At 44.3% G+C, this 15,223-nt stretch overlaps 1 protein-coding gene across 3 annotated transcripts in view; it reads left to right on the forward strand.

Moving 5' to 3' along the window:
- IL15 (interleukin 15) overlaps window positions 1-11,023 on the forward strand; it is a 57,819-nt gene extending 46,796 nt beyond the window's left edge. For all 3 annotated transcript variants that reach the window (XM_066573713.1, XM_066573714.1, XM_066573715.1), the window contains exons 5-7: window positions 2,721-2,765; window positions 7,475-7,627; window positions 10,038-11,023. In XM_066573713.1, the coding sequence (XP_066429810.1) occupies window positions 2,721-2,765; window positions 7,475-7,627; window positions 10,038-10,139 (300 nt within the window). In that variant the 3' untranslated portion in view covers window positions 10,140-11,023. The remainder of the gene's footprint in view (window positions 1-2,720; window positions 2,766-7,474; window positions 7,628-10,037) is intronic.
- Window positions 11,024-15,223: the final 4,200 nt, after the last annotated feature.

The following is a 15,223-nucleotide window of genomic DNA, read 5'->3' on the forward strand; positions in this document are numbered from 1 at the left end:
CGGCGTTTTACCAAGCGCCAGTGTGTGAGGGGCCTAAGAGTTATTGTTTTGAAAGTTTGGATTTTTTTAATAAAGGACAGAGAAGGAGATAAGTGGGGGAATGCACCACCATCACGGCATCATCTATTCCATGCCTTCCATACAGTAAACCTCAGAGGGTTATCTAATAGTTCCTGGCAGCTCTATGTAAGAGATATTTGGCAGTGATATCAGAAAGGACATCTTTTGTTCCAAAACTAAATTTGTGAAATGTGACAGTGAAGATAACCAGTCGTGAATGAAGCTGGCTTGTGATTCTAAATTATAGACTCTGATATAGGGGGGAAATTGGATTTATGCTCTGAGAGCTGTCCAGGGCCTTTTTTCACCCCATATGAAAATCTCTATGTAAATAATTGCGTCTTTTCTCATCTCTTGATTTTGAAAGTTTGGGTAAGGGATGGAGGAGGTATAATAGATGAGGGAACTCCACCATCTTGAGTAGATTAGCTCTACCTGAAAAGTAGAGTGGAAAGTTCCTCCAATAGCCCAGGGTTAGTTCCAGTTTTTTTGTGTGAGGATCTATGTTTGTTCTGTATAATTTGGAGGGGTGTTTAGTGAGATGTATTCCCAAGTATTGTATAGAATTTTTTTCCCATCTAAATGAGTACTCCGTCATCCACAGAGGTCTTGTTGGGCCTTTAAACCTAAGCAAAACAGAAGCATTGCTGCTCAGAACCTGAGAGACTACCAATTTTTTTTGCATTACTTGTAAAAATGGAGTGAGGACATTTTTGGCCCTGGAAAACCCCTTCATTCTTTTTATGGGACAAAAAAAGTGTAAAAGAAAAAAAGGAGACATAACATCCCACCTGTTGAGGGATCCAGGTGGAGACTGACTGGAGAGATGGCAGCACATGTACATTTTTCTCCATTTACTTCTATGGGAGCTACAGAAACATTTTAACGAGCTGTAAGTGGCCATCTCTCTAGTCATTCTCTTCCTCTATGCAGGATCAGGTGACCCCTGTTAAACCAGCAGGTCCTAGAAGTAGGATCTGCATCTGTGAGTCATTAATGACCTATCTTGTGGGAATATGCCCTTTAAGGGTGACGAGACAAGCTTACATCGTTTTACTATAAATTACACCTTTTTTTTAGCTGCATTTCAAAAAAAGTGCCCCAAACCACTATGTGTACAGGCAGCCAAGCCATGGGCTGAGACTACAGTTTCCCTGTAAAGCACTTATTATTTTAGCTTACCTTCTCTTAATTACCTCTTTTTAGTACAACTAATTTTTACCACAAAAGAAAGAACATAATATAATATAGTGTTGTTCTGTAATAATACAACCGGTATTTTCCTGATTTATAGCAGGCTATGTGAATTTCCAGGGGACCTCCACTGATCAGCTAGCATGGCAATGATTGGTTTCTAATGGTTGCTTATATGTTTAAAAATGATAGCACTAGTTTCAGTTGCAACCAGGGAGTTGTGAGGTAAGGCCTCCATAGATTGGACAGGTTTTTCCAGCTTATCCCCCTGATGGTCAATCTGATAGAAATCTGGGTCATTTGGAAGCTAAGGCAAAAGCCTGAACTCTTTGTAATTTTCCTTTAAATATTCCTAAAAAAGGTTTGTATAGTGGCAGGGCACTTGATACTGTTGAAAGAGGCCACTGCCCTTAGGCAATACTTGGCATGAAGGGGTTTAATTGGTCTGCTATAATGTTTAAGTGTTGTGGCAAGTTGGGGTTACTTGCCCGGGAACTCTTGCTTACTTTTCCCTGCCCAGGGGTGGCAGCACTGCAATCATGTCCAGAAAACACAAGGTAAAGTCCAAATGCTGGTTCCTCCAGCATTTATTTCAGCATAAGTATTCAGGTTACAAACAGTCCAGCATATCATATGCAAAATGCAACTGCACACTGTTGTCCACCATACTGCTCACAGCAACGCACACCGCTTCTTCCAGCGGACCTTCCAGGAAGGTGACTTCGCCCCGACAGGCGATGAGTGAGGGACCAACTACCCCGTGTCTGCTCTGTACTTCCAGGCCCCTCACAGACCAGCACCAGGTCTACATAGACCTCAGGCCCCACAGACCTCAATGGACCTAAGCTCCACAGGCTTCAAGGACACTGAGTTTGTGAGGGAGGGGAAATTTAACCTGTGTAGCCACACCTTTGCAGGTGCAAGTTAACTAAACCAAACACAGTGACCGTGCTCAGAGGCCCTCTACAGGCCACTCTTGCTACTGCATTGTCACAGTGTATATACATGTCAAAGTAATATCCATATAAATACCAGGACTTGAGATTTCCCAGCAGAACATTGCCAAGAGTGTCACCTCCTTCCACCGCACCATGGCCCGTTCTGACGCTCATATTCTCACTCTAAGTGCTTTACGTATCTTAGTCAGCATTAACTTTTTAGCCTCTGCTTCCTTTGAGCTTTAATGAGCTTTGGTCACTTGCTAGCCTTTCACTGGTTCACCAGTTATCTTTCTTTGGACCATTTTGGTAGGTGCTTACCACTGACTACTGTGAACAGCCCGCAAGACCTGCTGTTTTGAAGATGTTTTGACTCAGTCGTCTAGTCATCACAATTTGCCCCTTGTCAAATTTGCTCAGATCCTTATGCTATCTGATGAAAAATATTCCTTTAAATGTAGATTTGTTCATCATACAGTATTTCAGAGCTGTTCTTCTAATTACTTTATTGTTCTATTTTTACTGCAGCAAGAGGATTTAAGGCTGTATACTGCAAGGACTGACGATTTTACGGTAAGTATGTCATTTACGTGACTCTTAGGATTTAGAATTATTAGGTTGCTGGAAAAAAAATCTGTAGCAATTTTGTAAAAAGAAAGAAGAACACAAACTACTAAAAGAAATCTCTAAGAACAGAATTTCATCACGGAATTCCACAAGTCCACAATTCAAAACAACTAGGTAAAGTCCCCTGGTGCAAGCACTGAGTCATGATGGACTCCTAGAGTGACGTCACATTGTGACGTTTTCTTGGCAGACTGTTTTGTGGTGTGGTTTGACATTGTCTTCCCAGTCATCTTTTACCGCCCAGCAATCTGGGTACTCATTTTACCGACCTCGGAAGGATTGAAGGCTGAGTCAACCTTGAGCCGGCTGCCTGAACCATGCGGTCGTGAGCGAGAGCTTAGGGCTGCATTTCTGCTGTCTTAACACTCAGCGCCACACAGGGCCCTACACCAGGGGAGTTTAACCTATACCTACACAAATTAAGTCTACATGAGGAATGTGCCAAGAAGATACCTTTCCTCTTCAGAAAGAACAATCAAAGAAGACTAAAGTTCACCCATGAACACTTCTGGAAAGGAACAATGAGACAAAGACAGTCATTTGGCCTCTGAACAAGATGCCATGTTTTGGGGAAACAAAGACTGCATTTCACCAGCAGATCCTGTTACTAACTGTGAAGCTTGGTGTTTGAAATATCAGGTTATATTGAGAAGTGGCAGATTTGTTACAGAGTTTCAGGGTGGATTTTCAAAACCACATTCAGACACAGCAGGATAGATCTACACAAAGTTTAGGGCTTAGTGTGGATTTTCAGATCCGCAGCATGTCTACAAGAAACTTTTCAAATGGATTTTTCCAGGGTAACTTCAACACATTAGACAGCCCAGTGCAAAGGCAAATAAGCCCACCTCATGGACACGGATATATGTCTAAAGATATTTACATATTCAATTAAAGATTAACTGCACCTTTAAGAAATGTCTGACATGTCAAATCAATGTGTCAAACGTTTTGATTAGTGGGGGTCCTGCTAAGACCCCCATTGATGGCTAAAATGAAGGGGTAGAAGTGCTCTTCTCCTCAGGGCCCGCCTTGTTCCCACCCTGTGTTTGACTGTTACTCGGTCCTTTCTTATGGTATGTGTGTTACGGCACTCTGCCCCCCCGAGCGCCAGGTGGGGTGCCCTGATCTTCCCGCACCCCACTGTCCCTGCCTACTTGCCTCGGCCCTGGCTAACCCCAGGCGGACAACTGGGCGGCGGTCCCTGCTCTGGCTAGGGACCTGGCGACTACCTAGATGGAAACTCACTAACGGGGGACAGAGTGCCGACAGAAGAGGCAGGTGGAACAAACCAACAGAACTTACAAGTACAAGCAGGGCTGGAGATGGAGCTCACAGGCAAACTGACAGGACACTGAATAGCAACTAGTGCTGACTGAGACAGACCAGACTAGAGGCTAACAGAACCAACAGAAACAGACTGAGCATCACCGAAGGGACAGCAGGTTTCAACAAAGACTTATGGAACCCCCTGCGACCCCTCCTTTTGCGATTTCCAGAGGACCGGTACCCCTTCTGTCCCACCCTGTACGGCTCAGATACCGACAGACTCTCCCCACTACGCAACTGCATATGAGACCCCACCACTTTCTTGCATCCCCCCTGCAGTGCATCGGTGGCGACATCAGCCGCAGGACAGGCGGACGGGGTGTGAAGGGAAGCGAGACCTCGGGGACTGAGTGCGGTATCTACCGAGCAGGGAGGAAGGGGAGCACGATGGCTATGGCAGGACGGCCCCCACTGGGTTAGCTCCCCAGTGGTCCAATCGAATTGGGGGTTGTGCAACGCCAGCCATGGCATCCCTAGTACCATGTCTACCGACATTTTCTCCATCACCAGGAATGATAGACCTTCCGAGTGGCGACCCCCCCCCCCCCCACCGTGAGTTGTAACACTGGGGTCCTCCATCGTACCAAGCCCGAAGCAAGAGGGGTAGCATCAATGCTAGCAAAACGAACTGGCGTCTTCAGCGCCACAAATTCAGCCCTCAGGGGCTCAACGAGACGCATGCTTATCAGGTTAGCGGCTGCTCCGGAATCAATAAACGCCTCCCCTGGGCGGGAGAAGTTCTGGAATCTAACCTGGCAGGATACCAGAAGTCTAGGACGTACCTGTGGTCCTAGGCGATCCTCCCTGCAATCGCCTAGGACTTGGAGTCTTTCTGCCGATTCAGACTGTGGACGCTGAGGCCTCAGGGGGCAGGTTATCACCCGATGTCCAGCTTTCCCGCAGTAGAGGCAGAGATGATGCAATAACCGAACTCGGCGTCGCTCCTTGGGGTCCAGCGGGTCCAGTTCCATAGGTTCGGGAACAGAGACTGGTACGGAAGAGGAGGGAACAGGACAAACGACCTCCCTGACTCTACTGGTCTGCCTGTCCTGCTTCCCAGCCCTGAGCCTCCTATCTGCCTTCACTGCTAACTCCATAGCCTCTTTTAAGGACCCGGGAACGGGATGGGAGATCAACAGTTCTTTGACCGCGTCCGAGAGACTTTGCAGAAAAACGTCCTTCAGGGCACTATCGTTCCATGCAGTGTCACCTGCATAGCGTCTGAAATTGGAGCAATAATCCTCCACACAAAGCGACCCCTGATGCAGCGCCAGCAACCATGAAACCGCCAACCCCACTCGGTCCGGTTCATCGAAGATACCCCCGAGTTCCTGAAAAAAGGAGTCCAGCGACTGCAGGGAGGGGGAACCCTCGGGAATGGAAAAGGCCCAAATCTGGGCAGAGCCCCGCAGCAGGGACATTATAAGCCCGACCCTCTGGGCCTCCGAGCCAGAAGAACGCGGACGCATCCGAAAAAACAGGCGACACACCTGTTGAAAAACTAAAAACTTGTTCCTCTCCCCAGAGAACACCGCGGGAAGAGGGCACTTGGGTTCGGGACTGGTAAAGGCGTTCTGCCCCTGCAACAACGCCCACTGCTCCTGGGCCACCATGCGAGCTGACAAATCCCTGATCACCGGCACCAGGTCTTACAGCTGGTTTGCAAGGGCGCTGATCGCCGCCATGAAAAGAAAAACAGTATTTTAAGGGCCAGTTATTATGTTACGGCACTCTGCCCCCCCGAGCGCCAGGTGGGGTGCCCTGATCTTCCCGCACCCCACTGTCCCTGCCTACTTGCCTCGGCCCTGGCTAACCCCAGGCGGACAACTGGGCGGCGGTCCCTGCTCTGGCTAGGGACCTGGCGACTACCTAGATGGAAACTCACTAACGGGGGACAGAGTGCCGACAGAAGAGGCAGGTGGAACAAACCAACAGAACTTACAAGTACAAGCAGGGCTGGAGATGGAGCTCACAGGCAAACTGACAGGACACTGAATAGCAACTAGTGCTGACTGAGACAGACCAGACTAGAGGCTAACAGAACCGACAGAAAGAGACTGAGCAAAGGATAGCAAGAAGGAGCTGACAGACAACTAGGGACTGGCTGAGGAAAACTGCAGACAGACTGACTAGATGAAAGCAGAACCAATAACTGGCAGTGAGCTCAATTCACTGCCAGTCTTTTAACCACCAGGTTCCGCCCAGGGGCGGAGAGTGGGAGGAGGCAACTCCACCCACTGCTGTATAAGAAGAACGGAGGAGTGCGGGCGGCACCCTACGGGCGGACACGCCCACGCCGCCGCCCACCGGCCGCCCCAAGCCGCTGGGATAACCCCGACACAGGGCTCCAGGCTACCGGAGCGACGCGCGCCGACCACGGGACCCCGTGCCGCGCTGCATGGTAACAATGTGACTATCATCTGCACTTATCTCTGGAGATTGTTATTAGTGCCAGGTGAGCAAGCATTTCCAGAGATCATATATACTCTACTGATTGCACTTCCATCCTTGTTTTTGTCCACTCCAGCCTTGGTCTGGGAGTAATAATGGAATAGCTGGCATTTTTGGGAACATACAGTACATACAGGCGTAGTATTTGTGTGATTTACGTGTGATAACCCTCTGATGTAAATGTTGCAGCAGTTCAGTCTGCGTGTGTATATGTATAGTGCAGATGGTTTAATATTTTCTAGCCATCAAGCTCTCGCTTTATATCATTGCACACAAAAAAATATATACATATACACACACAGACAGAGGTAATATTGCAATCTCTGATATACTGAACACATACATTCACATTATGGGCACACATTACTCATACACTTACCATTTCTGTAGATGGGTCCCATGCTGTATATGGAAGTAAAATCCTAGAATGGTAGAGTTGGAAGGGACCTCCAGGATTATCGGGTCCAACCCCCTGCTCAGTGCAGGATCACTAAATCATCCCAGACTGATATTTGTCCAGCCTCTGTTTGAGCACTTTCATTGAAGGAGAACTCACCACCTCCCGTGGCAACCTGTTCCACTCATTGATCACCCTCACTGTCAGAACTTTTTTTTTTATCTCTAACCTGTGAGTCTTCCCTTTCAGTTTCATCCCAGATTGTTTAGGTTGCTTCTAGTATTTCCCTGTGCAAATGAGACTAATCTAAGAAAGAAAATATATGGTTGTGTCCCCTACTGTTCTTTTAGTTGTTGTATGTAATGGGCACAACTTGTAAACGCTGATATTTAAGAAGCTCAGTCAGACTAATGATGTCAGTGTACATATGTTTTTCTAATGTTGATGTAGACATTGTTCTCTTCTGTACTATTTTCAGGGTACATGTAAACAACACATTTTTGATTGCTATTGTGAAGAATTTAAAGTAGTGTTGGAAGAGATCAGTCTGTCCGGAGATGAAACTCGAGCCAAGAGAATGACACATACACTTATAAATATGCAGAATTATAGTCCATCAGCGAGTGATACAGTAAGTACGGGATATGATGAGAATGTTATGCATAATTGTCATTGCTATAAAAAAAATTTACATAGTTTAGGAAATAATTAAAGGCTCCAAAAAAATCCTCCTACAAAGAAACAAGCGTTAATATAGTTAAAGTGCATTAATAGGTTAAACTGCCCTTTCAATTTTGCTATTTTTTTATATATCTACAATTGTGGTCAACATTATTGGCACCCCTGAATATTAAGAACACCTTGTGAAATGTCTCCTGAAAAAAAGTATTTAATGAAACCTCTATCTACATATACATATATATATATATATATATATATATATCTCATATGATTGATACAGAAAAGCAGAAGAAACAAAAAGATAATTAAAAATTTGACAGTAAGGCTGGGTTCACGCAGGGCGGATTTGCCGCGGAAATTCCGCGCAGAATTTCGCCGCGGCAAATCCGCCCGCGGCCACCAATCTCGGGATTAGCCAGCCATGTGAACGAGATTTCTCAGAAATCTCGTCCACACGGGACGGCCAATCCGCTGCGGTAAGTCCGGCTGAAACCGCAGCCGCGGTTTCAGAATATGCAGCATGTCTATTTATTTATCTTTTCTTTCCGCCGCGGCCGCGCTCTCCTCTGTACCTCCAGTCAGAGGTTCGATCACAGATGTGGCGGAAAATACCGGAAGAAAAAGCTTTTTCTTCCATCCAAAAGCCGGGCAGCTGGGCAGAAAGTGGACGGACCCTATTATAGTTAATTTGGTACTGGTGTTTATCTGGTGTTCACACGGAAAATCTTATGAAGTCGTGGTTACTTTAGAGATACCAGAAAAACATATGTTCACCATTTTGCATAGTTCTCTGCGTTACCCAGGAAACACCATGGGGGGGTAACCATGCGACGTTTCCTTTATATAAAATGACATCAGGAAGTGAGAGAATTAGATTCCATACGTAAAATTTTGACGCTAATTCTTTTGCACTTAGAATTGAATAATCGAGTTGGGACCCATTAACTTTTCCTATTTATGACATATTCAATGCCCGTGCCAAATTTCATGTTTCTATGACATCGGGAAGTGAGAGAATTAGATTTTGTACGTAAAATTTGGACGCTAATTCTTTTGCGCTAGAATTAAATAATCGAGTTGGGACATATTAACTTTTCCTATTTCTGACATAATCAATGCTCGTGCCAAATTTCACGTTTCTATGACACCGGAGAGTGAGTAAATTAAATTCCGTACGTAAAATTTGGACGCTATTTTTTTTGCGCATAGAATTGAATAATCGAGTTGGGACCCATTAGCTTTTCCTATTTATGACATAATCAATGCTCGTGCCAAATTTCACGTTTCTATGACACCGGGAAGTGAGAAAATTACATTCCATACGTAAAATTTGAACGCTAATTCTTTTGCGCAAAGAATTGAATAATCGAGTTGGGACCCATTAGCTTTTTCTATTTATGACATAATCAATGCTCGTGCCAAATTTCACGTTTCTATGACACCGGAAAGTGAGAAAAATACATTCCGTACGTAAAATTTGGACGCTAATTCTTTTGCGCATAGAATTGAATAATCGAGTTGGGACCTTATTAACTTTTCCTATTTATGACATATTCAATGCCCGTGCTAAATTTCATGTTTCTATGACATTGGGAAGTGAGAGAATTAGATTTTGTACGTAAAATTTGGACGCTGATTCTTTTGCGCTAGAATTGAACAATCGAGGTGGGACCCATTAACTTTTCCTATTTATGACATATTCAATGCACGTGCCAAATTTTAAGTTTCTATGACATTGGGAAGTGAGAGAATTAGATTTTGTACGTAAAATTTGGACGCTGATTCTTTTGCGCTAGAATTGAACAATCGAGGTGGGACCCATTAACGTTTCCTATTTATGACATATTCAATGCACGTGCCAAATTTTAAGTTTCTATGACATTGGGAAGTGAGAGAATTAGATTTTGTACGTAAAATTTGGACGCTAATTCTTTTGCGCATAGAATTGAATAATCGAGTTGAGACCCATTAGCTTTTCCTATTTATGACATAATCAATGCTTGTGCCAAATTTCATGTTTCGATGACACCGGAAAGTGAGAAAAATACATTCCGTACGTAAAATTTGGACGCTAATTCTTTTGCGCATAGAATTGAATAATCGAGCTGGGACCCATTAACTTTTCCTATTTATGACATATTCAATGCTTGTGCCAAAATTCATCTTTCTACGACATCGGGAAGTTGGAGAACTTTTGGCGAGTCAGTGAGCGAGTCAGTGAGGGTTTTCGTCTTTACATATATAGATGTAATAAGTGTAAATTTGCATATTATATTTGTATGCATACATTCTGACTATTCTTGAATTATGCTTAACTATTTGAAATTGTAAACTTACTGTCTTTACTTTTCTTCCTGCAGACTGGTAGCTGTAAAAAATGTGAAGAATTTGAGGAAAAATCTTTTCAGGAATTTTTGGAAAGCTTTCAGTCAATAACCCAAGAAAAACATTCTGAATCATGAACGACCTTCTTCCTCAGCAGCAGCTACATCTGAAAAAAAAAGGATGATGTGGAAATGGTCTGCCTAGACTCTGTTCACATTGCTGTCTTCTCGCAGTTTTTTCTTTTTCATTAAAGAAACATGGAAAAATGTTCCAATTCATGTTCTCAATGGTTTGAGAAATTGGCTGTACTTCCTCTCGGTTCCATTAGGTTTCAATGATTTTTGACAAGTAGAATAGAGTAGTTTGCTCAACTATTCTACCTAGTAAAGAAAAGAAATAAACCCGACAGATCTCATTCAAAAGGGATTATCTGGAGAAACTTTTTTTTTTTTTTCCCAAAAACTGGCTCAGTCTGCACCTTCTTCATTCTCCCTTCACTTTTGTCCTACGTGTGTCTGCGTCCCACATGTCTTCACCTCTGGGTGTGGAGTGAAGAAATCCTGACACCAAGCCATGTGACCTTTGCACTTAGTCACCGACTTAAGAGAGCCGTTGATTGGCTGCAGCAATCACTTGGCCCTGGTGTTGGTGACCTCATCCCTGCGTTTCCGCAACCGAAAGTGAAGAGGAGCAGGGACCGGGTGCCTGAGGAACGAAAGCAACAGGGAATCTGAGTATATCTTCTTTTGTTACTACTTTAGACTGAGCCAGTTTTTGAAAAACAAAGTCTCCCCGGATAACCCCTTCATATTACTCTGTAAGGTCTCCAATTTGATCCACTAAAAAGGCTCAATGAAAAGCAGAACTGTTAATGCCACTGTGAACAGAGGCTAAGGTGTGGAATGTGAATCATTGACATCTTAATGGATATTTTTTTACGTACTATGCACAACCGTTCGTAACTTTGTATTTTTATAGTGACTGCAATAAATTATATTTATTAAATAGAAGTTGTGAAATGTTTGAGATTACTAATGTGACTATATTAAAAGACAAATCTGTGGAGTGGTTTGGGGTTGGGCGTCTGTAAAATTCAGTTCCGAATGTTAAAGTGGTTTTGGAAAGATACACTCTCTTCTCCAAACTGACTCGCCCTGCTGTAGCAACATAACAGAAGATATACTTACACTCCCTGCTTTCCTATAGCTCTTGTTTCAGCGGTTTCCAGTCCCCGATGCTCTTCACATCCGGGCGCAGGAAGCCAGGGATGATGCTACCAAAGCCATGTAACATCTGCAGCCAATCACTGGCTCCCTTCAGCAGTAACTAGCTGTTGTGGTCACATGTGGGTTGTGTTGTCATCACTCTCTTTCCTAAAGTAGAGAGCAGCAGGGACCGGGTGGTGGCGGAAGGTGAGTAAGTCTTCTCTTATGTTACTAGAGCAGACTTAGCCAGTTTGAGGAAAAAGGTGTGTCCTCAGATAACCTCTTTAAGGGTGACTACCCACTACAGTTTTTTTTCCCTGCAAAATTCGCACTATTTTCTTTTCTGCAGGGGTCTATGGGACTTGTAATGTTAAAATCGCAATCGCGCAAAATCGCAATTTTGCGGTAAATTGCGATTTTTAACATTACAAGTCCCATAGACCCCTGCAGAAAAAAAATGCTGCGAATTTCACAGGGAAAAAAACTGTTGTGGGTAGTCACCCTTAGGCCTCGGTCACACGGGCGATTTTCCGTGCGATCTGCGCATGCGCATGTGATGTGCGATTTTATAAAACCATTGCTTTGCAATGGTATCTGACACATGAGCGCTTTTTATGCTCTCGTCCGATAAATTATAGAACATAAATCGCAGATCGCACCTATCTGCGATTCCTGTTCTCTTCTCTATATGCGCTCAATGGGGCCGGCGGCAGCAGCGCCGACCCCATTGAGAACATATACTAGACAAATCATTCTCCTCTGCCACAGCTGTAACAGCTGTGGCAGAGAAGAATGATGTTTGCCCTTTGAATTCAATGGAGCCGGCAATACAGCCGGCTCCATAGAAAGCAATGGGCTGCCGGCGATCGCACGATGAATTTTCGGGAAGGGCTTAAAAATATAAGCCCTTCCCTGAAATTCATCCAGAAATGTGTAAAAAGTTTAAAAAAATATACTCACCTTGTCCTGGCAGACGGAGTTGAGCCGCGGCCGGCCGGCAGTTCTCCTGAACTGCTATGAGTAGTATTCAGCAGCCGGAGATTTAAAATCCCCGCCTGCTGAATGAGCTGCCTCTGATTGGTCACAGCCCTCACCAGAGGCAGCTCTCACTCACCCATTCATGAATTCGTGAGTGAGTGTTGCCTCTGATTGGCTCAGCGCAGGGACCAATCAGGGGCAGCTCTCAGCTGAATGACATCATGGTGGTCTGGGCCCAGATGGAGAAGAAGAGAGAAAGTGAAAAAAAACAGTCAGAGAAGATGTCACCTGTGATCCCTGGATGCAACTGTACTGTAAATATTAATATATTCTGCAGAAGACCTGTCAAGTACTGGAATCTACCGTTATATGGTCACTGTATGGTGGTACTATTGTCCTTAGTATAGTTTTTATTCAGTATCAATATGGTGGTATTTCATCACTGTGTGGTGGTAGTATGTGGTCACGCTAATACTTGTCCCATGCATAGTGAATTTTGGGTAATCTTGGCCTTTGCATGGAGGTAGTATTTGTTGTTTGCATTGTGGTATTACCGCAACTGTATTATTTACAGGCAGAATATCAAAAAATTGTCCTATAGTCATATTGGTTTTGATATAATATGTATATAAAAAACCCTAAAATATCATTTCTTTTGGAAGGGCGGCATAAGTCTTAAGGCTTGTGCACCTGATTTTGTAAGACCCAAAATAGTGTCCCTGGTCAACAAAAATATCAAATTCCAACATTATATACAATGAAAAATGAATGAAATTTAGACATGCTAAGTCCTTGCACCTAACAAAGATAGGGCATGAGACCGCAGCTCGCATCTAAGGTCCAGGCTGCTAGAACAGATAGGACCTGACTAGAGATGAGCGAGCACGCTCGGATAAGGCAGTTACTCGAGCGAGCATCGCTCTTCTCGAGTAACTGCAGTCTGCAGTCTTGTCCGAGCAGGCTCGGGGAAGGGGAGAGGCGGGGGTGGGAGAGAGCGAGATCTCTCTCACTCCCGTGTGAACGGGCTTCTTCAAATAGCTGCAATTCACCTGTTCATGCGATCTTTTCCTGCGCCTTTACTGTGCTTTAACGAGGCCTAAAGGTGGTGATGTCCTTTTGATGCTCTTTACCTGTTTGCTTTTCTAACTCTAGTATCAGCCGTCGGTCGGGACGTTCTCACTTTTGTTCACTGATCTGAAGAAGAACTAAAAATAGCTACTTTCAAACCTGTTGAGTTTAACGAGGATACATTGTTACGCTTCGTTGTGATTAATAAGGCAATGCTATCAGAATGTGATCAATTTGTTATAATAATTATTACGGTTTTAACAAATACTCACGGTGCGCCTCTGTTTGTTAACGGCTCATTTAACTTCAGCATTGCAGATATGCACAAATAAAAATAATGTATTTTGTAATCTGCACAGCTGTTTGTCGGCGCTGATGGATGGAGGCCTGAGTAATAATTGCAACTGTATTTGTTTTTAATTATGCTGCATTTAGGTTTGTCTTTTCAGCAGGATACTCCGTGTAAATAAACCCATTATTATTTCCGTAATCCATTAGTGCGTGTTCCTCACATTACCACCATCTGCTGTCAGTCTAGCTGAAATTCCTAGCAAAAGAACTATTAGCTCCTATTAAGTATCTATTATGGGGAAACCATTTTGCATGGGGGATGCTACTCCTAAATATGTTTACCATTTCACACCGAGGGGGGCTGTGTCTTATCTGCAAAGCGGTTGTACAACCAGTGATTCGCAGAAAGTACTGCTGTGAATAAAATGAAGCGCAATATGTTTGCAGTCTTATGTGGAAATAATAACAATAACCATAAATATTAATAAAACCACAGAAAGTAGCTGAAATAACTAATATCAGGTAATATGTATTCACATCACGTATGTGTCCTTTATCAATCTTAGGCCCTTTCATAGGGACGTAGGCATTTTTACGTGTGCCTGCCGGTGCCGTAAAAGCGTCCGAACGGGTGCACAAATGTAACGTTTGTGCACCCATTCAGACGGCACGGGCCCTGGCGCATATATGCCGAGACCACAATGCCGTTGCCTTGCCTTCCCTCCCCCTTACCGGCTCACCACCTTTCTCCTTTCCTTCAGCTGTTTGCAATGGGAGTGCTTGGGATGGGGGCAGAGCTAAGCAACCACGCCCTTCCCAGCCCTTGTCCACAACCAGCTATGGGTGAGGTGGAGCTTAGCTCTGCCCACTCCCATTGCAAACAGCCGGAGGGGAAGAGAGAAGAAGGAGGGAGTTTAGCAGTCACGCTGCTAAACTCCCTCTCACCTTCCCTATCCGCCGGCTATCATTGGCTCCCATAGGAGCCCGTTCAGTAGCTGACGTATTCTGGCTGGAAAGATAGTTCCAGGACTATCTTTTCAGCCCGGCGTGAAAGCGCCCGCCACTATATTGGCCCGGCCGAGCGTTTTTTTATGTCGCGGGAATACAGCCATGTGATCTACTGCATTGGATCAGATTGTAGCGTATATCGGCCGGCCGTGAAAACGGCAGCCGATATACGCTCATGTGAAAGAGCCCTAATACTGTGAAAAAGACATGAAACTGTAACAGCCGTATGCCTGTCTGAAAAAGGGGAACAGTTAGTTGGTGCACAAGAGTCCAAGCTCTGTTCACTTTTTTTTTTTTACTTTTAAGTGGATGTGAAGGGTGATCCTTCTGCAAGGGTATCTTTAGGTCTCCTTCACGAGGATGAATTTGCGCTCTCAATGTGCAGACAATAGACCCCATTGATTTTCAATGGGTTCGTTCACATTTACAAATGTTGCAAATGCATTTTGGTCATGCAAAAAAAAACAAAAACACATGCTCTACTTTTCTGCGCATTTGTGCACCAAAGGTCTCCATAGGATTCAATTGGGGGTGCACACAATACACAAGAAGATGCGTAATATGCTGCGTAATTATGCTGGTAAAAAAACGCACCTGGAATTAATAAATAATGTCAAGCGGTGCATCTTCTTTGCTGCGAGCAAATGAACATGATAGAACAGTGTAGGGGT

Source organism: Eleutherodactylus coqui, chromosome 7 (genome assembly GCF_035609145.1).
Source record: "Eleutherodactylus coqui strain aEleCoq1 chromosome 7, aEleCoq1.hap1, whole genome shotgun sequence".
Classification (NCBI taxonomy): domain Eukaryota; kingdom Metazoa; phylum Chordata; class Amphibia; order Anura; family Eleutherodactylidae; genus Eleutherodactylus; species Eleutherodactylus coqui.